The sequence below is a fragment of the Caenorhabditis elegans genome, chromosome V, assembly GCF_000002985.6.
Source record: "Caenorhabditis elegans chromosome V".
In the NCBI taxonomy this organism is placed as follows: Eukaryota; Metazoa; Nematoda; class Chromadorea; order Rhabditida; family Rhabditidae; genus Caenorhabditis; species Caenorhabditis elegans.
The window spans coordinates 14784950-14806821 of NC_003283.11; the positions used below are offsets into that span (position 1 = coordinate 14784950).

General features: G+C 33.8%; 1 protein-coding gene across 9 annotated transcripts in view; it reads right to left on the bottom strand.

Annotated features, from left to right (window-relative positions):
- rin-1 overlaps window positions 1-21872 on the bottom strand; it is a gene marked incomplete at both ends in the record, with an annotated part of 31450 nt that overhangs the window by 799 nt on the left and 8779 nt on the right. For 3 of the 9 annotated variants that reach the window (NM_001129408.5, NM_001269690.3, NM_001269691.3), the window contains 16 exons: window positions 231-699; window positions 1053-2174; window positions 2229-2348; window positions 2651-2819; window positions 4561-4750; window positions 10977-11525; window positions 12573-12654; window positions 13274-13447; window positions 14022-14118; window positions 14286-14457; window positions 15856-15940; window positions 16829-16948; window positions 17175-17228; window positions 18352-18532; window positions 18805-19043; window positions 19731-19877. In NM_001129408.5, coding sequence (NP_001122880.1) covers window positions 231-699; window positions 1053-2174; window positions 2229-2348; window positions 2651-2819; window positions 4561-4750; window positions 10977-11525; window positions 12573-12654; window positions 13274-13447; window positions 14022-14118; window positions 14286-14457; window positions 15856-15940; window positions 16829-16948; window positions 17175-17228; window positions 18352-18532; window positions 18805-19043; window positions 19731-19877 — 3970 coding nt within the window. Of the gene's footprint in view, window positions 1-230; window positions 700-1052; window positions 2175-2228; window positions 2349-2650; window positions 2820-4560; window positions 4751-10976; window positions 11526-11934; window positions 12071-12572; window positions 12655-13273; window positions 13448-14021; window positions 14119-14285; window positions 14458-15855; window positions 15941-16828; window positions 16949-17174; window positions 17229-18351; window positions 18533-18804; window positions 19044-19730; window positions 19878-21872 lie in introns of those variants that run through there. The other 6 variants (NM_001269692.3, NM_001276964.3, NM_001269693.4 and 3 more) reach the window with 6 other exon arrangements.

Genomic DNA, 21872 nt, shown 5'->3' on the forward strand with positions numbered 1-21872 from the left:
TGAAAACTGCGAACAGCCAATCAGCGATTCGCCCCACCCACTTTTCAACCAATCAGATGGAGTGGGCGGAGAGACTTCTCATTTTGGAAAAAAAATCAAATAGGGAAATTAGCCAAAATTTCTCGTTTTTAAAAGTAGAATTTTCCATTCTTCCATGATTTTTTTTTCGTTTTGTGAATTTGTGACTATTTTGGATCGTCATTAAATTTCGAATTGTAAAAAAAACTCACAATCCATGTTCTTCCGGATTAGTGATTCCTTGCTGATGCGCGACGAGACGGCTCAATTTCGACGTAGTCAACATTGGAACTCCTGGGAATGTAGCATATCTCACACATCCAACAGCCTCGTCCGGTACGGCAATCTTCACAAATGCGTCACACGTGGCCGCCGAAATCACTTGCGGAATGCCAGCCGATGTTCCACGTGTCAATGTAGCAGTGGAGAGAAGTGGTGAAGAACAGAGATGACGGGATGAATCATGAGAAACAATGACACGTTGATCATTCTCACACAATCGACGAATAGATTCAGTACTTTTAAGAACGTGTACAGCTGACCAGAGAGATGTAAGATAGTATGATGCATCACTTTGAGTAACGATTGGTTGGGGTAGAAGTTCCCACATATACCATGCTTCAACTTCACATCCAACGGTAGATGTACGTGAGAGAATGTAGACAAACCAGCGGACAAGATCTGAAATTTTAAAAAATTTGGGTGTGGGTTTTTCAATTTACAAAAATTTCATTTTTTTTTTCGAATTTTCAATTTTCAATTGACTTTTCATGTCTTCTCGATAAAAATCAAATTATCAGAAATCAATGAAAATTAATGAAAAATTTAGCTGCCGCGAAACTTAAAAATTCAGTACTCTTCAAAGGCTTGTCGAAACCGGGCGCATTTTTTTGGGAAAAATTGCAAAATTTCGCATCTGGATAATTTAATACATTTTCTTATTTTTCATTAAAATTTTCATATTTCGATAAATCTCTTTTTTCAGATATTTTTTAATTAAAAAAATCTAGGACACTTTCAATTTTAAATCTTACCGTCTCCAGGCGGCAGTCCTCGATACCCACAGCTCATCGGATCCGTCGGATTCTCATTCTCATTTCCATTGTTAACTTGACATCCGAGCACAAGACCAACAGCTTTCATCAGATTCTCCAGCTTCTTCATTGGCGAATAATGATTTTGCATTTTTCGCATCAAAAGCTTCACTTGTTCCATAATTGAAGATGATGGAGTCACAAGAGATTCCGGATTCGAGAATCCTAATTCAGTTAAATTCATTTTCCGAACCACACCTTGATTTTGAGATATTAACTGAAGAGCTCCAGCTTTCGAGTGTTCTTTAATCATAACATGATATAAAAGTGGTTTGACTTCTCGGAGCAAAAGTTTATGAAGAACTGCTTCAAGTACAGCGTCAATGTTCAAAATTTGATTACTATTCAATCGAGAACTCTCTTCATCGATTATGTGATGCAAGTCACCTTCTCCATGTTTCACCAAATAATTCTTCATTCCATTGATAAATTGACGAACATTTCGTATCACAACTGCCGGATCAGTCTCTTTTGTGTCTTTTGTACAAGCAACGAATTGTCGAAGTGTCAATCCAAAACACGCATTATCTCCTTCTTTCACTTGAGCCAATTCTTCAACATAATTCTGAACAGCTCTCCCGATCTTCTCATCAGTGCTCGAGCTTCGCGGAAGTTGAGCACGAGAGACACGTCCACTGAGCAGTGGTGACATTGACGGGAGTGTAGTTGGAAGATCATCAATAGATCCGAATGATGCAGCAGCACTCATTCCATTCATTCCAAGAGTGTGAGAGAATCTTGAAAGAGCACGTGGCAGACTTCGAATCGAAAAGGATCCTTCAGGCTGTCTTCGAAGTGTACTTCCAGCAATTGAACCATTCTTTGATCGACTTTCCAATGTATTGAATTTCGAGCTTCCAGCATCTGAATCTTGTTCCCAAGCTTTCACAGTAACTCGATCACTTGGTAGAGGCCTTCTCATCATTTTCTCAGTTTGCCATCTAATCATCTCATCCTCATCATCATCATCATCGTCTTCATCCGAATCCATTTGACATGTTGAGTCTCCGCCAGCAGTTCTATCCGAATCAGAATCTTCCTCTTGAATTGGTTCACTGACTTCTGGAATAAAATCGTTGAATTCTATAATCAAATTAAAAAGATAAAGAAACTCACTCAATCCCATCGTAGATTCATCTCCATGGTGTGCCAGATCTAACAAGTTCTCCCAGACATTTGAATCCCATGGCTCGTTGAATACGGTACCGGCGACACTGACAGCATCGTCTTCGATTTCTGAAAAATGAAGAGAATTTAAAATCTGAGTTCAACATCAATTTGTTTAATAATGTGGGTTACGGTAGCGAAATTGTTTTTGAACAGTAGAAACTGTACTGATAACTCGAAAAAAAAAAACCGAATTTTACAAAATTTGCCTTAACTCGACAAGTTCAAATTACTTTGAATTTGAAGTCAATTTAGTTGAAGTTAATTAATGCACTTCTCCGCCTTCAAGTAAAAAAAACGTGTAGGTTACTGCAGTGACTTAGGATATTTATTTTAAAGAGAATTTTGAATTTAAAAATTTAAAAACTCACTAGAATGCACATCAAGATGTATTCCATTCTTATCAGTAGAACTTGCAAAATCACAAAGCTGTGCATAATCACTGGAACGCCGACATTCAGAAATAACCGAAGGAGGTCCACCAACAATTGACATTGTTCGATTATGATGATGTCCACGTGGTTGTGGAGTTGGTAGAACCTGAAAAAAGAAATGAAAACTATTTTGAATGGAGAAAGGAGGCGGGAGTAGATCAAACAGTAAATATTTTGTTTTGTTCTCCAGGATTTGCGGCCGGCAGCGGAAAAACGATGGAAAATAACAAAAATTAGGCGCAATTTTCGGATTATTTCTTGTTTATATTTTCGAGTTAACTTTTTCTCATTTTTCGTCGTTCGAAAAACAACTCAATTTTTGGTGCAAAGACCAGTATAAAGGCAGAGTCTGTTGTTGATTTTGTGAATTTGAAATCTGATTTTGACTATAAATAATAGGTAAAAATTGAAAATTTCCCAGAAATTGAATTTAATATCAATTTAATAGACTTGTTAAATCGAATTTTCTATAATTTTTAGCATTTTTTTAGTAATTTCAATGTAAATCAATTTAATACATTTAATTTTAACATTTAAATAATGCTTACAGTTAGGACATACTAATACAAAAATCTAATAGAAAAAATTTTGAACTAATATTTTTTTTTTTTTAATTCGCAAAAAATACAAAAAAGTCTCGAAAAGTTGAAATGTCGGGTAAGAATAATAGAAGAATACAATGTGATTGACAGTGTCTTCGACATTTTGACGATGGGATGGTAATTATACGAAAACTACGAAGACGATGTCAACAACCAAGAGGACTTTTCTTTTCAGGTCAAGTTTTTGAGTACATGAATACTGCGGAAAAGACTGAAGAGATTATACTTTCAAATCGTTTTTTTTTTGCAATATGTAGTAGTAGAAGTCATTACGATTATTCTCCGATCAGAAAACTAAATGTTTTTTGCCCATCAAACTTGTCTTTTTTTATAGTTGCGCAGTAATAGTAAAGGCGGCAATCGTTTGTTGTTGATTTTTCGAGAAATTTAGAGATAAATTATCTTGTCGAAAAAGAGAGAAAAGAGTGAAATTCGATGAAAGGTTGGCGATAAAGATGTCAAGAAAATGTTTCGATAGTGAAAATCACCTGATGGATTTTCTTTTTTTTTTGCGGATTTTTTATAAAGGGAGTATCGCTATCTGGAAAATGAAAAAATCAAAAAATATCATTCTGATAATAAAATTTTTCGAATAATTTAGAAATTTTTATTTATAGTCAGAAAATTTCAGGTGCTCTTTATTCTTTGAAAACCGAAGATTTGGAAGATTACCAAAAAAAACTTTTTCAAAAATGTAATTTCCGTCAGGCTTTTGAAAAATTAGTTGAAAACTCAAATTTTCCCATTTTCTGAACTTCAAAGCGAAAAATTCAAAAAAAAAACACCGTCATTTCATGTTTTGTCCAGAAAAGTGTTTTAATGGAAAATCTAAAACTCAGCGCATTTTACCGTTTTCAAATTTTTGTAATTTTTAACTAAAAAAAAAGGTGCACAAATGAAATTGGCAATTTCAAACTCATGGAAATGTTTTTTTCTTGAATTTTTATAGACATTAGAAATAGAGGAAAATTTAGACAAATATAACAAATCTCTCCGATTTCTCTACTATCCTTATAATTTCAGGAATTATTTAATTTTTTATAATTTAGTTTTTTTTTCAATTTTTTAAGTATTAGTTAACCAAAATTATGGTGAAGATATGATAAATTAAATACAGTTTTTCACAATTTTTCGAGTTTCTGCCAAATTTCTATCGAATGAAATAGGCGATTTCAAGGTTATTAGAATGTTACGATTTTTTCAAAATTTAGTTTTTTTTTCAACTATTTTCGAAATCAAACTAACCTTTGCAATCTTCTGCTGCCGATTTTTAATTTCGTGATTAATAGCCGACCAATGAGAAGTACCTCCACCTGATTTCGATGATGTTGACGGAGCAACAGTAGAAGATGGAGGGTTGTTGTTTTTGGCTCTTCGCCAAACAAGCTCACTTTCAGTCGTTCCTAATTGATGAGCTTGAGATGATGTTGATGTTCTGTAATGTTGAATATTTGAGAATTCAATTCTTTTAATTTTAAATTTATATTTCCCAAAATATTGAGTTTAACCAGCACACTTTCATCACCGAAGAGTGAATGATGAATGAGAGTGAACATTCATTCATCTACTAGAGTAGAATAAGAGAGAGAAGAGGAACGACTAATTATGCAAATGGAACGAAAAGTGAACACGAACGTTAAAAGTGTACCCCGAGTATATTTGACAAAATAAGGATGAAACTAGTCCCGTGAATGAGGACAAAAAGGAAACTTCAAAGGGGTTAAGATGTGGGTCAAGATGACCTTGTAAGCAGTTTCAGACCAATCGAGTTACTGAAAACAACCTTTTTTGTAACAGGGAGGACTGTAAATCTATTTTAAAAAATGAAGGACAAGAGAAAAATGAGGAAAACTGTGGAAAACAATCAGCTTGATTAAAAGGAGTAGACTAAAAATTAAAAATCGGAAAAAATGTTCGGAAAATCAGCAATAAAAGTTGTTTTAATCACATTTTGTTTATGAAAAAAATACAATTTTCTTTTAAAAAGTGGATAAAATTTGAAGTTTTTTTCGAAAAACTGAATTTTCTTCCGGAATGTTGGAAAAACGAACAATTTTCGGTTTCTTTTTTTTTTGAAAAAAAAATCCCACTTGGGTTTTTCAAGAAATTTCAGTTTATTTTTTCATAAAATTCTTCAAGTAACTGCATTCATTTTCAATTGCCGCGCTGAGTGGTTACTGTACCAATTAATTAAACAATTTTTGGATTCTTACAGTAATTTAAATTTAATTTTTTGCAATTTTTTGAGCAAAGAATATGGATTTTAACGCCAAAAATTGGACAAATATTGAATTTTGAAAAAACTGAAAATATCAAGCAATTCTCGCAGTTACAGTAACCATGTTTGCACAGAAGTTCAAAAACAATTCAAAAGTTTGAAAAATTTTACAAAATTAAAGTGTCATTCCATATACAATTCAAAAATAAATAAATAAAAACTATAAATATATTAATCTTTCAATTTTTCAAACAAAATCTACACTATATTATAGGTTTTAATTACAAGAAAAGTGTACAAAAATCCAGTTGATTCCTTATATCAAAGAAATACAAAAAAAAAGTAACAAAAAAAAGCTAGAACCAAACGGGTGGTCTTTCTACTTCTTCTTTTTCTTCTTTTTCCTCACATAATAAAAATAAATAAGCAATTTGTGGCAATTACTCATCCTCTCTATCATCTGTTCTCATTTTTCTTCTCCCAGCCCTTCTGATGACAATTGACATGAGGAAACAGGCGAGAAAAATAGGAAAAGTGTCAAGATGGATTAGGCAACCTGCTCCCTCTTATTCAGTGGGCTCAAGAGAGGCACACAGATGCTCCAAGAGAGATTCGATTTCGGTATTCAATTCACAATAATTCATAGTCTAGAGGCTGGTTAGGAGAAGAAGCAACAGGATCGACGAAGATATCATCTTCAAGATCATTGGTATCAAATTTCAATAGAATAAGGCTGAGGATGAGCACACACATAGAGGAAATTATTGATACTTGAAAATTTGAATAGAGGAATATGTTGCAAAGATTTAGAAAGGGAAGAATTGAATACAATTTCCAAAAATCAAATAAAATTGTTCCCCATTAAATTTGCAAATTCATGTTTATTATCAATATACTGTGGGGGTTTGTGATAATAGGAAAATATGTTCAAAAACCAAATAATTTCGGGATTCGGGGAAAGTTTACAAAAAAGTCTATTCTGTCATGAAAATCCAACATTTATCATTAAAACTTAACGTACATAGATAAATATTTGATTGATTAACTAATCATAATTTTTTTAAAAGTTTCTTTATGAAGATTATTTTAAAATCAACCAAATATTTTTTGATATTGTTTAATTATCTATAGACGTTGAAAAGTGGATCACCACTTCGAAATAGGCAGTTTTGTAGACTTTCAGAGATTGTTGTAATTATTAAAGTACAAAGCCAAACAGTAAAGTGTTATTGTGGCAGTTTATAATAATCATTATGAACAACGCGTCGAAACGAGAGAGAAAAGGTCTCGATGGGTGTTCGAAGGAAATGAAGGTGTCACTCGATATTAGTATTATCGTCCCCACAACAACAAGGATATGAACGGAGAGTGCGGGGGGTCATAACGATATGTGCTAACGATCTCTCACACATAATCCCGTCTTCTTGAGACACCAATATAGAAAGATTTATTTGAGACTCATTACGTCATCTGGTAGAAATAATGGAAAAAAAGTAATCTAACACTGTGTGAGATTCTTCACTTTCATTAGGAAATTCGTGAGTTTGTGAAAGGTCAAAAATCGAATTTGGAGATACTCTTCAACGAGATATCAAAACTGATAAGCTTTCAACTTTTTTCACGAAATTTTAAGGTTTAGCTAATTGTAAAAGTGTCAAATTCGGATTAGTGAATATTTACAATTCTGCACAGCTTTGCAAATAGTGATGACCTTCAGAAAAGGCTGTTGACTATATGTTTCATGTTTTGGAAGAAACGTATAGAAATACATAAGGACGTAAATTCCCATGCAAAACTAGGCTGGCCATCAACTAATTCGATTTGCAACTGTGTATACCGATGATTTAGTTGAGAAACCCATAGAATTGGATTCGAACCGCCACCGCAAAACGGTGGACCACCACAGCAGGGGGCGTCCAAGAGAGGCGAACACAGAGGACAATACCTTATGTTGTTTCGGATGAGCGACAACAAAAACGTGAAGAGATGAAAATGTGTAGGAAGAGGCGGGTTGCCGGGGGTTCAATGATGACACAACATATAATTAATTGGTGTGAAATAGAGATATATCGAGTGTTGGGATAGATGGATGTGAAGATGATACATGCTAATTAGCATTTGAACAAGGCGGTGAGCAGCTGGAGCCACGGAACAAACTTGTGTAACGAGTTAACAACTTTGGATGTCAATTTGCAAACTGAAGTGAACTGATGGAAATTTCAAAAACATATGAATAAATTCACTTCTACGTAGAAGAACTTAGAATGACCAAGGAGAATAAACATCAAAAACTGGCAAAAAGTAAAAATAAGATAAAAAAAGTTGTGTTCTGGCAGTAGCATCTTCTTTTCCTCTACGCGGGAGGAAGCGGGAGGAGGGTGCCAACTATACACATTATTAATAATTTGTAAGAAAGCTAAAGAAACGGATATGTGTATGTGTAGCAAGTGCCTCGGTGTGTGCCCCAAGGGATAAAGAACCCGAAAACTTTTTTTATTTTTCTTTCCGGGACCTTTTTTCTATGTTCCTCCGGCATTTGTTTTCACCAGCAGGTGAGCTCCAAATGTATCAAATGAGCCAATAATTATGTACAGGCTTCACTCCAACCACTCCCCGTATTTGGGAGGTTCGCCAAGAGAGCACCAATCAGTCAAGAGTCACACCTGTCATGTTATTGTGCATATACTGGAGAGCTTCTGATTTGCGGTAAATGAGCGAACGGAACAGACGGTGGTGCATAACTAACAGACGGTGGTGCATAACTATATGAAACACAGGAAACTAGCGGAACTATTCGTGTGGTGGCAGGTAAATGACTGAATAGGAACACGGCACGGATTTAGAAGAAGTGGAAGGTACTACCAGACTAATGAGAGGAAGGAAATTCGTTGCATAGGGCGGCGGGTGAACGGGATTTGTGCGCAATAACTGACGCAATCAGGCGAATGAGTGAACGGTGGAACATTAAAAACTGCAAGCAGGTGAGCCTTTTGGAACAAATGAGAACATTGCGGAACAATTTTCATAAAATTTGTGGATAGCTTTGGATTAAAAAAACTATTTTTTTAAAATTACTATTTAAGAGTATTGGTCAAGTGTTGAACTGCAAGATTTTAAAAAAAGAGATAACACATACCTTGTGAGAGAATAATTTTTTAAAAATTACATATAGCTTTAAAAAATCGTATGCTTGCATAAAAGTTTCTAATTCAAAAACATCACATCGAGAAAACTTCAGCGGAACAATCGACGACTGTGTTAGATGATGCTGTCAAAAACCAGGCATCATCCCATTAATCCTACACATCCAGAAGATCCAGACTACATTCCAGCAAGCAACACAAAAAAGCTACGACTTTTTTATAGAAAAATTGTCGGATGAACACAAAACTAGGAACAAACGGAACGCGGATGCTCACTCAATTTTCGAAAACGTGAGAGCGCGCCATATCGTACACAAGTGGTGGTGGATGATTGATGAATACTGTGCTGGAGAGAACTGGAGCATTGCGATGTTGCTGCTCCACAGAGCAAGAGAGCAACAAAAACTGTTTTTTTGCGTGAAGAGCGCCGAGTCAGTGCCAATGGCTCTTCCGCGTGTGCGGAATTGAGAGGGCGAGAGGAAGAGAGGCGACGGGCAAACCAGATCAATTTTTCATTCAGCTTCAATACGGTGTACAGTAAGGGAGGAAAGAATGGAGGAGAACCAACAAAACAGAAGCGGCACGAGACCAGACGTGAAGAGAGACTGGTCAGTTATATAGTAGAGAAATGTATTTTATTTGAAAAATGAAGATTTTTCTCATGCACTAAAGGTTGCCGATTTTGACTCATTTTTGCAATAACGTAATCGTTACGACAATGACAGAACGCAAAAGCAAACAAAAAGTGACCGCCGACACTTTTGTCAACTTCTTTTGCCAAAATGACACAAAAGAGCAAAGAAGAATTGGGGTTGGATGGTAATAATAATAATAGTGATACTATGAAAATCTCGAGAGCATATTTGAAGCAATGATGACTAATGAAGGTGTGCAATACGTCATCATCACTTTACAAGCAAACGAGGTAGCCACATTGTGCGCAGTGCTGGAGATTAAAAAGTTTTCCTTTGCAAACGTGGAATGAATCATTCATCGTGACGTTTTATTTAGGGGGAAGTTTGAAGTATCTCTGACCTTGAAGGATGTGAGATTTAAGAAAGTGACGAAAATCTCAAGTAGGCTTCATCTTTGCCGTGTTTTGAATAGCTTGTGGTTTTCAGGTTTACACTCATCTCAAATAGGAATTAAGCTTTAGTCTCTCATTTAACTATCAGGAACATGAATTGTGCATACAATAGATATAAGTAAGTCGATGATGCAAACAGAGGAATAATTCAACAAGGAGCAGAAGGTAGATCCCAAAAGTCGAAATGAATGAAAAATGGTGTGGATGGTGGTGGTGGTGTTGGTGACAGTGTGGTACAACCGACCAGACGTGGCAATTATCTTCTCTTCTTTGCATACATCTACCATGAAATTTATGGGCGGAGTGGGTTGGTTAGTCCATTCCCCAGAGGGACAGGTGACCTCGAACACAAATTGGTTTTGAATGGTTCAAAATAATCTGATATGATCTATTATGACATAGAGTATGGAGTACTTTAGAACTGGTAAATTTCTCAAAGTTAGTAAAAACAAAAATTGTCAAGGCTTCGTAACTTGAAAAGATCCCACGGGCATGTTTTGTTGAAAGAAAAAAGTGAGAACGGGGTAATGTTGGCGGTGAAGTGGACATAAAGGTGAGAGAAAGCATTTAGGCGACGTGCCGCCCGCGCAACTGTCCCCTTCCGGTTTACACCACCGTCACCAGAAAACAACAATGAGGAGGAAAAGGATTCGGATTTCGGCTAGGCGGGAGTTCGTTCGTCACAGGTTAATTTGTTTTTCAATCAAATATAACAGCACTTCAAATCTCAGAATCTTCTACAATAGAAATTCAAAAATAAACAAGTAGTTGAGTATTTAATGCGGATTTAAAAAAATGGAGTACCGTCCATAAGGATTTTGCTTCAAAATTTAAAAAAACTGAAATTACGACTAGAAAAAGTTTCATGAAAAATTTATTTTTTTAGAAAATTTGTTGACCAATTTTTTTCGGTTTTTTAAATGATTTAATTTTAATTTTTTATACTGATGTTTTTTAAATTTGAAAGCATATTTTGCCAATGAAATCAATTTTTTCATTTACGAAGGTTAACAATAAACTAAATTCCGAAGAAAACGGTGGAAAATAAAACGGGTAGGTACAAAAACCACAGAAAACTAAAAAAGTTGGCTGAGCTACAGTACCATTTCGTGCGAAAATTCAAAATTGTGGAAATAAGAACACTTTGAAACTTATTTAACCATGTACTTCAAAATTCTTTTTTTTTTCATTAAACTCAAAAAATAAAGCTCACTTTCTACGCCCCAATGAAGAATGATCGGAAGATCCACTCGACAACGAATCAGACGGATGTCGTCGTTTTTCATTCATAGCCGCTTCCAGTGCTTCCCGTCTTCTCATCACTTCTCCACCCAGCTCATCCATCGAAGTTGCCGCTGTTGCTGTAGTTTTTGTAGTCGTCGTTGCGGGTGCAAATGTTTTCCGTCGAACAACTGGAGTCACAAGTCCTTCATTGATTACCATCAAATCACCATCCGTCGTCCTTCCACCGAGCCTTTCTCTCAATGCTTTCGCTGATTGTCCAACACTTCCAGGTACAAGAGGATCAGTGGCAGCGATAAGATTAGGTACTGATAGCCGGTGATCTGAACCACGATTTCGATCGATAGCGGCAAATGCATTATTCCGATTGAATCCATTATGACTTGCAGACGGTGATGGAAATCCATTTCGTCGTCTCATTGCAATTTGAGGGCTCGCGTGAGCACTATGAACTTCTCCGTGGGGATGTTTTGACGAGGGCAGCTCTTTTGGTGAGAGCATTTCATTGGTGGATTGTAATCTGAAAAAATAAAATTTAATTATGTCAAAAAATTAGTTTGTAGCAATTTGGAGAGGCTGGATAATTTTCCGTTACAAAAAATGTTTAGTGCTTTAAAAGTCTCAAAACCGTCTGAAAAGGGAAAATTTCACCGACCAAAATATTCAAACTGATGAATACTAAATGACTACAGCTAAGAATTGGAGAGTAATTATATCTGAAATTTTACCAATTTAATCTATATTTTAGAAATTTTACTCCGCCAAAAACATTTGGAGACATTTTTTCTAATGTCTTAGGCTATGGAAGTTTGTCTATTGGTAGAAATTTTAATCTTTTTGAGTAATAAAATTAGCTAATTTATTTTTAACATAAAACTATTTTTAAAAAATCTCAAATTTTAATTTAATAAATTCCACAAAAAAATTACTTCTGTGCCCGGCTGACTTTAAATTTGAGCATTTCGGAGATGAGTCAGTAATATATTGATGTCATAGCAGGGATAAGCTTGAGTGAACTGTATACTAGAGTAGGTTGTGACTATCTTTCGCTCAGTTAATAGAGGCGACGAGATGATGAGTGTGCTCTCTCTCTCTTGGTATATACACAGGAACATGTTTGCTGCGGGTATTTTCGAAAAACAAATACTCTATCATCCATCTGAACTCTTGGTTGTGTTGCCATCCGGAGAAAATGCAAAAAAAAACTAGTGAGAAAAAACGGAAAAAATAGCCACTAGGAAACAAAATTAGTGAATCTATCTGTTATGCAAATTATACTCTACAGGAATAATGTTTGAAGCGCTTTTTTCTTTAAAAAAAATTCGACGAAATTTTAAAATAAAATTAAATTGCTACATTCTGTCCGTCAACAGTCGATCCAATAGTTTTAATCGAAAAACCGCCCCCGGAAATCGAGACGAAAACTGACAGGTCACCTCCTCCCCTCACACATTTGCATAATAGTGTCAATACTCGGCGGGAAAATGGAAAAGAAGTGGAGAATTTGCACTAGTTTCAATAAAAACGCTTTGTCATGTGGAGAACGCGAAAAATAATATTCTCTTACCGTTTTCGACGCAACTCTTCCACACAATTCTGCTGCACTTGAGGATCGCCAGCGTTCGCCGGTGGTGTCATTGGAACACGGCCTGTAAGGAAGAAATGGAAATTTCATGTAGTAGTTGGTATAGTGGAAAACATTAACGAAACAAAGTTTTTCTTGTGAAACATTTGCGTAGATCACAACCAGGGTTATCTTTTTTTCAAGGTTTTTTTTGGCAAAAATTGATTTTTTCCAAAAAAAAATTGTTTTTCAAAAATTTTAAAAATTTTAAAATTTTCGTTGGTATGATAAAAAATCTTTTTTTTTGTTTTTCGGTCGAAAATATTTTTAATCACAATTTATATTTTCTCATTTCTGTTGGTTTTTCACAAAAAAGAAACACCCAGAAAATCGAAATAAAAAACACACATTTTGATCTACAACAAATTTTATAGACGGCTCTTTCTAAAAATAAATTCGTATCCCGCGTTCAGGTCATTTCGAATAAATGGTTTTTCATCGCCAGACATCTAGCGGGTTCCGCGAATCACTATGAGATGATTACATACTAAAGGAAAGTGGAAGGCGGAACCCGGTAGATGTCGGTTGCATTTCAACTATGGTTTGTCAAAAATTGAGCGAATATAATTTTAAACTTCTATTTACAGCTGTACTTTTACTGCAAATTAAAAAAGTTGTTCAAAAAAATCCCAAAAAATGCTTACCAATCGCGTGAGCCGGTCCAGGACTACTCTCATTGTGATAAGCCAATCGTTGAGCATTACTTTTAACTCCAAGATTCATTCCATTACTTATCACACCAATATCACTCCGTTCTCGACGCATTGCCAATGGACGTGATCGACTGGATGGAGATGAGGTGGCTGAGGATCCGGCGACTGTAAAAATTGAAATTTGTTTTGAAAAATATAAGTTTTTGATTATGTTTTGGGAAAAAAATTACCAAATAGTTTTCTGAAACTTTAAAAAAGTTGATTTTGGAAAACTGATGTTTTCCTAGCTCCCAGATTTTTTTTTCATGTAAAATAGAAAAGGAGGAGAGATCAAGAGACCTCTAAAACAATCTTGTGTCGATTTACGCAGCTCGTGTACTCCTCGAGGAGAAGTGTTAAATTTTTTTCGCAGGGAATTTCTTAGTTTCAGGCATAAATATTCCCCAATTTCTAGTATGTGAAATGAACATTTATGGAATTTTTTCCAGATCGACATAAAAACTATAATTTATTGTTTTTCATCATTAAGATTTATTTTCACTGAAAACATTATTTGAATAAATTATATTTATGGAAAATCGCCTGCAAACGATTAGTGCACACTTTTTCCTGGGGAGTACACGAGCTCCGTAAATCGGCATGGAAATTCTTCCAATTTTTAAATGAAATGAGTTTGGAACTCAGTTTTTTTAAAACAGAAATTAGAGTCGAACGTTTGTAAAAATAAATAAATGCTCACCATCATCATAATTCGGTGGTTTGAATGTTCGCATTGCCGCATCCGTTAAATGATTATTATTATTGTGATGAGGAGATGTCTCAGCATACGCAGCTTCCTACAAATAAATGGTTGAAAATCGGTAGAAAAGCGGCAAAAAAAACTACAAAACGAGGGGGATCCGTTGACGATAATCGTCGAACGAGTGAGAACAATGAGAGGAGAAACAGAAGAAGATGAATAAGATGAAGAACACCCAAAGTAAAGAAATCAAAAGAGACAAACCTTCCAGCCACGCGTATAATTGTCGTCGTCAAACATGTTCGATGATGATGATGAAGCATTCTTTTGATAAACGGAACTCGTTGATGGCATTATTCCATTTCTTTTCTTTGGACTTCCAGAGCCAAAGAAGCCACGAGCCGGTGGATTGGTGATGTCGAATGCAGAACGTGAACTGAAAATTTTGAAAATTGAAAAATTTAGAACTGTTTTTAGATATTTATTACCCGAATTAAGTGTGTCGGTTTTTCGATTTTTTGAAAATCAAAAAATCGAAAATTTTTGGTTTTTTGAGTTTCCGATATTTCGAAAATTTTTTCGATTTTTCAAAAATTAGCTTAAAATTTTGGTCATTGTTCTTCTCTGTAGAAGAAATAATTTTAATGGTTTTCACATCAATATAACCAAAATTAAATAAAAATATCATTTTTTCGGAAAATCAAAAAATATTCGTCAAAAATGTTTCAATTTTGAAAAATTTCAAAAATCGAAAACGACACCCTTAACCCGAATGACAATGAATTTTAGACGATTGTTTTTAATAATCAAATATAAATATCAAAATTTTGCAATTCAGTCTTATTTTCAGAAATTTCACTTCAATTTGTTCATTATTTTTGAATTTCTGCGCAAAAATTTTTTTTGATTGTCTTTTATTTTCTTGTAGGAATTTTTCCCATTAAAAAAATTATTTTAAATCAAATGTTCCTACATTTTTCAACACTTCGCCACAAAAATATGAAAAAAATTTCGCCATTTTCAAAATTAAAAGAGGATTTTTTAATATTTCATTGGTATGTACATTTGTTAATTAAAAACAATTTTCCATAATTAAAAAAAATACTAACAAGCTCTACTTCAAGTTCAACTACGCATTCATAAATCTTCAAACTCACCAACACCAACTAATCAGCACGGAAGCCATTTTTTCAGTAAAAAAACTAATAAAAATCCGAGTTTATATACAGCAACACAAAAATAGTTTCTCTTCTAACTGAAGGCCACCAAATGAGCCCGAAGAGTGTGAGTGTGATTAGAACCCACAAATCACTACAAATCGGTTTTCTATAGTTTTATAGATCCGAGTATATCAGGAGGAGAAAGAGAAAGGGATGGCTTCTCCTCGTGTTCTCATAAATCTCGAATTGAATTCGTTTCGAATGGGGTGCCGAATGGTGTCACAGTGTGAATGAAGAAAAAAACGGATCAGAATCAAGTAGTGTTGTTTCTTTTTCAACACAACAATAATGATGATGATATCTCTGTTTTATCAATTCAATCGTGTTATATACAAAGTGAGAGGAGCTCCAGTATTTTCTCCTCGTGTGTGTGCCGGGTTTTCATGTCAGTGGTTAATTAATTGTCCCTTGTCTCAACTCTAGTCATTTCACACGGATCCCTATATCAATGACAACACATGTCAATCTGCACACAATCTGTTCGCGTATCACAACGGGAATAGGTATTAATGATAAGATGATGATAGAAGGATATTGGGATCAACTTGAGAAAAAGGTAAAGTTCAAATATTTTTTGCGAGTTTGAAATTTTGAAAAATTCATTTTAAACTCACGTTCTAACTTGCATGTTCGTTCCGTTTGTATCCCATGGAGTAAAGTATTCACAGCTTGCAAGGCGGGGTGTTGAGTCAATATCCACTGCAAAAAATATGTGATTTTTGATAGATCAGAGACGAGAACAACTTTTTTTTCCAGAAAAAAAAATTAGGCCAAACATCTTGAGATCATCAGGTAAAGTGCAAATTTTGTTTGATCTCTATAGTTTAACGAGCAATGTTTGTTATCTTATTTCTATTGAAAATACAATGGCGGACTTTAAATAAAATATTTTTAGCATTTTCAATCGAGGTTTTTATTTGAAAAAAATCGAAAATCGAACAGATCGGAAAATTTTCATTTTTTTTTTTTTTTTTTTTTTTGTTTTTAAAAGAGATTTTCTGATATTTCAAAAAAAAAACTGAAAATTGTGCATTAACTTAATTTGATGAAGTCTTGAAATTGATTGTCAATTTTCTGAACATATTTTTCTATTTCCAGATGTTTCCGGATGTTGGAAATTTTTTCGCTTTTTTATGTGTATTTTTCGAAACAATTATTTTCTGATTTATTCAACAAAAGAAGAAGCAAAAAACTTCAATTAATTTTAACTGACAAGAAATAAAACTGGGAATTGGTATAATAGAATTATTTCCAATTTTTTTGTTGATTTTTTCGTGTTTTGGCGAAGGTATTCCCAAGAAACGAAAAAAAAGTACTTGTACTTGTCTACGCAAATAAATGTTTTTTTTTTTCAGAAATAAAAATTATGATTAAAATGCAAAAAGTTGTATATACCCACCTTTTTTGTAGAATCAAAATCAAAAAGATCAAACATTTGAAGGGATAAATTTTAAAAACAATTCTTTTTAACGTTGAGAAAACATTCAAACACGATTTTTTAAATTTCACAGTTCCGCTGTTTTTAAAAATTATTACTCATTTTAATTTGTGGATCAAATATTTCTGACGAAATTTCAAAAAACTCACAACTCTCCTTCCGCTTGTGTTCCTTATTCGAAGATCCAAACGAAAGGAGTGATCGTAGAAATGATCGAGGCCGTGACAATGTACTGCTCGTCGAATGTCCAAGCTTTGGTGATGCGGTTACTGTAAATGTGACATAAATAAGGTTGAAATTGAAACAATGAATGTTAGTGGAACACATGATTGAAGGGTAAAGGCACAGCATGAAATCGTCATAAATTACAGCGTGTGGAGAGAGACAGAAGAGGGAAGAATTGGGCTAATTTTGATTTATTCGCTACGAATATTTCTATGAATCACAATGTGTGTGATTTAATTTATTTTTTTGATAACAAAAAAAATTACTCACCACTTTTATGAGATCTCACTGATTGCGAACGACGATCGCTTCTCGAGATGTGAACTGAAAATTAAAATTTGTTTTAAATTCAATTTTATATGATTTTGATTATAAAAACTCAAAAAAAAGAAATAAAAGCTAGAGTGGTTATATATTTTACTCTAAAAGACTGAAAATGACCTGAACAGAATTTTATAACTATTCAAAAATTATTTATGGTTTTAAATATCAGAAAAAACTTCTGAAATTCAGCTAAAATCTATTTTACAAATCGGCAAAATTTGAGTTAAGCCAAATATGATAATATTTATCGAAACTTTTTGATAATTTTCATTATAAAATCTAATTTTTAATGGCAGTTTGAGTTTATTGAACTAAGAAAGTTACAAACGTTAATGTAACATATTTCAAAAATATATTATTTAAAACTAAATTCCTAAATTCCAAAAATCTCAAAATTTCAAGTCAATATGAAACTAGAACTTCCTAATTCAAAAAAGGAAATTAAAAATAGGTAACTTTCACCTCAAAGATACAATTAGTGTCATCTACAACCACCCAACAACTACCAAAAAAGTAGAAAAGAATGATGAAAGAGAAATACTAGTTTCTTATATTTTCGGTTGCTTTTTTCTCCTTTTTTCTTCTTTTTTCCTGCTTTTTCATACGGGATCATCAGATCATCCCACCCCATCGCATCTCCTTTCCCTCTTTTTCGCAACATTCACGTTGACCATCAGATGGTTTGGAATTTGGCAGGATTAAGAAGGAAAAAGAAGGAGTTTTGATACTTTTCAAACTTTTTATACAGCCTTAAATATACTTGGAACTCAAAATTTTGAATTTTTCATAGTTTTTTTTAAACAAATTGTTAAAATTCAAGTGTTTTTAATTTTTAATTTTAGTATTTTTCTTCAATATTTAGATCAATATATTTTAACGAAAAATAAAAAAAAAAGAGACTTCAGGAGAAACGAAATTTTGAAATTACAGTACTCTTTAAAGGCGCACGCGCAAATTGTTTTTTGAATAAATAAAATATTCAACTTTTAAAAATAATGTTCTGTAATTTCTCTATTTTTGAATATTTTTTGATCACAACACACCGAAAAATCAATGAAATTTCGGTGCGACTTTGAAAAATTTTGGAGCAGGTTTGTTTGGAGCACTTGCTTAAAATGCTCACCATCATCAAGCCGATCGTGTTTACTTGGTGGTGAATGTGTGCTCAATCCACTGTCAGTCTCATCTGTATCGACTTGTTTCGATGAAGATGTTCCACCGTTCCATCCATCAAATCCACCCACACATACAGTAGCGAATCGGGAATTCGAAGACGATCTTGATGAAGAACGCCGTTTCTTGGACTGAAAAAAATGATTATTTTTTAAATATAAATTTTCAAATTATTGGTTTCTTTTCGGTTGTTTAAATGGGAAAAAATTGGAAATCTGAAAATTTAAGTTGTTTTTTTTCAATTTTCTTTAAAAAAATTTAAAAACCTTCAGAACCAAATTTTCATATGGAATTCACTATTTTTGTCATTGTTAATGGCCTTTATCATACACGAAACAGAAACTTTTTCTTTTTGCTTTTATTTTCCAATTTCCAAAATTCGGATGATTTCAAATATTCATACATTTTTCTGTTGTTCAGAATTCATTGCCATTTCCGGTGAGAGTAACATTGCACTACTTCGTCTCGGTATATTGTTATTCAGGGTATTCGATGATGATTTTGTGTCATGAACCGCGTAATAGCCACCTCCACCAACTCCGGTCTTGCTTCCCATCATCCGTGGTTCCACTTCATCGTAAATTGATTCGTCGTCAACGACTACTTTCGGGCGATCCATGAACCATGTTGAAGCATCGGATTCTGAAAATAAGGTTTTAGATATTCAATATTTAATTTTTAAACGGTTTTTCCTGATAATAATTAATTAAAAAAATTTCGTTCTATTATCAATCAGCTTTCATGTAGATATTTTATTCATATTTGAAAAAAAATAATGAAAATGTAGTTTAAAACTTTAAAATTTTTGGTCTGAATGAGCTATTCCCACCAGGAGCATCAAATTTTTGAATTTCGGAAAAAATCAAATTCTGATAATTTTTACTTTATTTTCCCGTATTATTTTTTGAAAAATTTCTTCATATTTTTGACATTAAACACAACACTATTGATAAATCCGTACTTTTTGTTTGATATTTCGATTTTTTTAATCAAAAAAGATTATAAATTTTGCGCCAACAAAAACCCGAAATTGACCGAAAACTACATGTTTTTTCCGATTATTTAGTAGATTTTTTCAAAATTAAAATGTTAACTAAAATATAAATTTTTGAAAAATATTTCGGAAGCTTTTTCAATGAAAATACTTAAATTTTTTTAAATGGAGATGTTGGTCATGTTTAGATTTTTAAAGGAGATACCTTTAAATTTATATAATTAAAGCCGGATTGTTTGATTTTTTCCTAAAACAGATCGAAAAAATTTTAAATTCTGGTTTTTCAGATATATAAATTTAAATTAAACTTTGAAATTATAGTTAAAAACTCCTACCAGCAGTTCCATGGCATCTTGGCATCGTGTTACTACTATTATTATTGTTGTTACTACTGCTTCGAAGTGAAGAAGAAATTGAATTGCGCGATGAGGAAGTCGATGGCGCCGCTTTTCTGGACAATGACATTTCACACGACCAGAATTCTGAAAAAAAAAAACCATTAAAATAGACGAGAATAGCAGTATAATTAGGGGCTCTTTGGGTGAATTGTAACATGTTGAGAGGGGTGCGAAAAATTTCCAAAAAATTCGGACAATCCAATGGGAAGGGGGAGAATGGGGGGAAGGCGTATCGGGAACGAAATCGCATAAAAAGTTATGGGTTTCTTTTTCTTTGCGCCACACCGCAGAATAAGCGAACTTCACGCCAAACCTTACAACATGTTGCCGCAAGAAAAAGTTTCAAAAATACACAAATTTGGCATTTTTGAATACAAAGAAATTCGAATTTCGTACGATATATATTCTAGAAAATGGTTTCCAAGTTGACAACGTGCAAGAAAATTGTTAAATGTACTGCGATTTGTTTGAAACCGACTGCTCCTGCTCTAGGCACAGAACAAAATGTCATTCGATACTCGGATCGAAACCTTCTCAAAAACGGAGCAGACACTTGTCGCTCGAATTGAAAAGAATCACAGAAAACTGCGGATATGAAGATGGGCTTGTTTTTTTTTTTTTGACAAAAGAAGAATCAAGTGATTTTTTGTTTCTTTTTCGAAAAAAATAAAATCAGGAAACGTAGATTTGATCTTGATCTCAGAAAGTCAATTGTTCAAAAAATGAATGAAGGAAAAGATCAAGATAGGTGCAAAAATTTAGCTTCTGAACAATTTTTCTAACAGTTGAATAAATTTCGAATTATAAAGCAGAGTGACTGTAACAGGAGCGATTTTTAGTTGTCCTTTTGTTTTTCGCCGATTTTTTGTTCATATCGAACAATTTTACAAGAGTTTACAGAATGTAGAGTTATTTTACTTGCGTAAAGTGTTTCAAAATTTGATAAAACTTAATTTTAGTAAAACTTAATTAATTTTTTGGTTGACAAACTTAATTTATAAACAGATTTAAATTTAAAAATGAAAAAGAACTAACAATAAATATTTCGAAAATATCTCAATAAAGTCTAATATTTGAACGGCAGTAAATCTAGTGATCTGTTTCTAAATTTCAGAAATTCTACCAGAATTAGGGATACTAGTGCCTGTTTCCTCCGGTGTTAGGATAGTTTTCAAGAAATTTCAAAAACTGACTACACTTTTTTTCTGTCTTATTCAATCACCAAATTTTTTCGAAATCCGCAGAATGAAAACAGGAAAAATTACAATCGAAAAGTTGAACATCCAGTTTTTTCAGACCTAATACGCCGAATTAATGTTAAAACTACATAGTGATTTTAGTACAGTTAGACCTTTTTCTAGTTGCGAGGACTTATATACAATTGACAAACTGAAACTGAATCAATGTATTTAGAATATCAAAATCAATGAATATTTGTAGATCATCCTAGATAACACCGGAAAACTTTCCTAATAAGTGTTCATGTCATAATCATCAAAACCCCATAATCGTGTGTGTTCGACAACGGCGGTAATAAAAACGGCGGAGATCAGTACTCGCGCGGGAGATAGTTCCTTCTAAAATTGCGAAGGGACAATAAAACTGTAATAAATGACGGTACATGTGAAAGTACGCGGGCGGGCGGGGGACCGACCGCCATTACCACAGGCAACATAACAAACAGATAAAGATTCAGGGAAATAGAGGGAGAGAGAGAGAGAGAGGGAATGCGGTGACCGGATGAAACAAACGAACGGAACGAACACCTCTCTATCTCTCTATCGGTTATGATGATGTTGATGAACACGTCAAGGCCGAAATAAATTGGAGAGAGATAGACATTCAATGGCAAATTGGTACGGCTACCTACTAGCAAGAACACACACTGCAGGCTATCGTCGAGATTAACGACGGCAGTAGTCGACATTCTACTGTCAATCAATCATAAGGTACATGAAGGTGTTAATTTTAACACAACTATGAATAAGATAGTGAACGGGGCGAGCGAGAATAGTACACTTTTGCGGTTTGAAAAAATGAATTTCTTATATGAATTTTTGAGTAGACGGGATGAAGGGC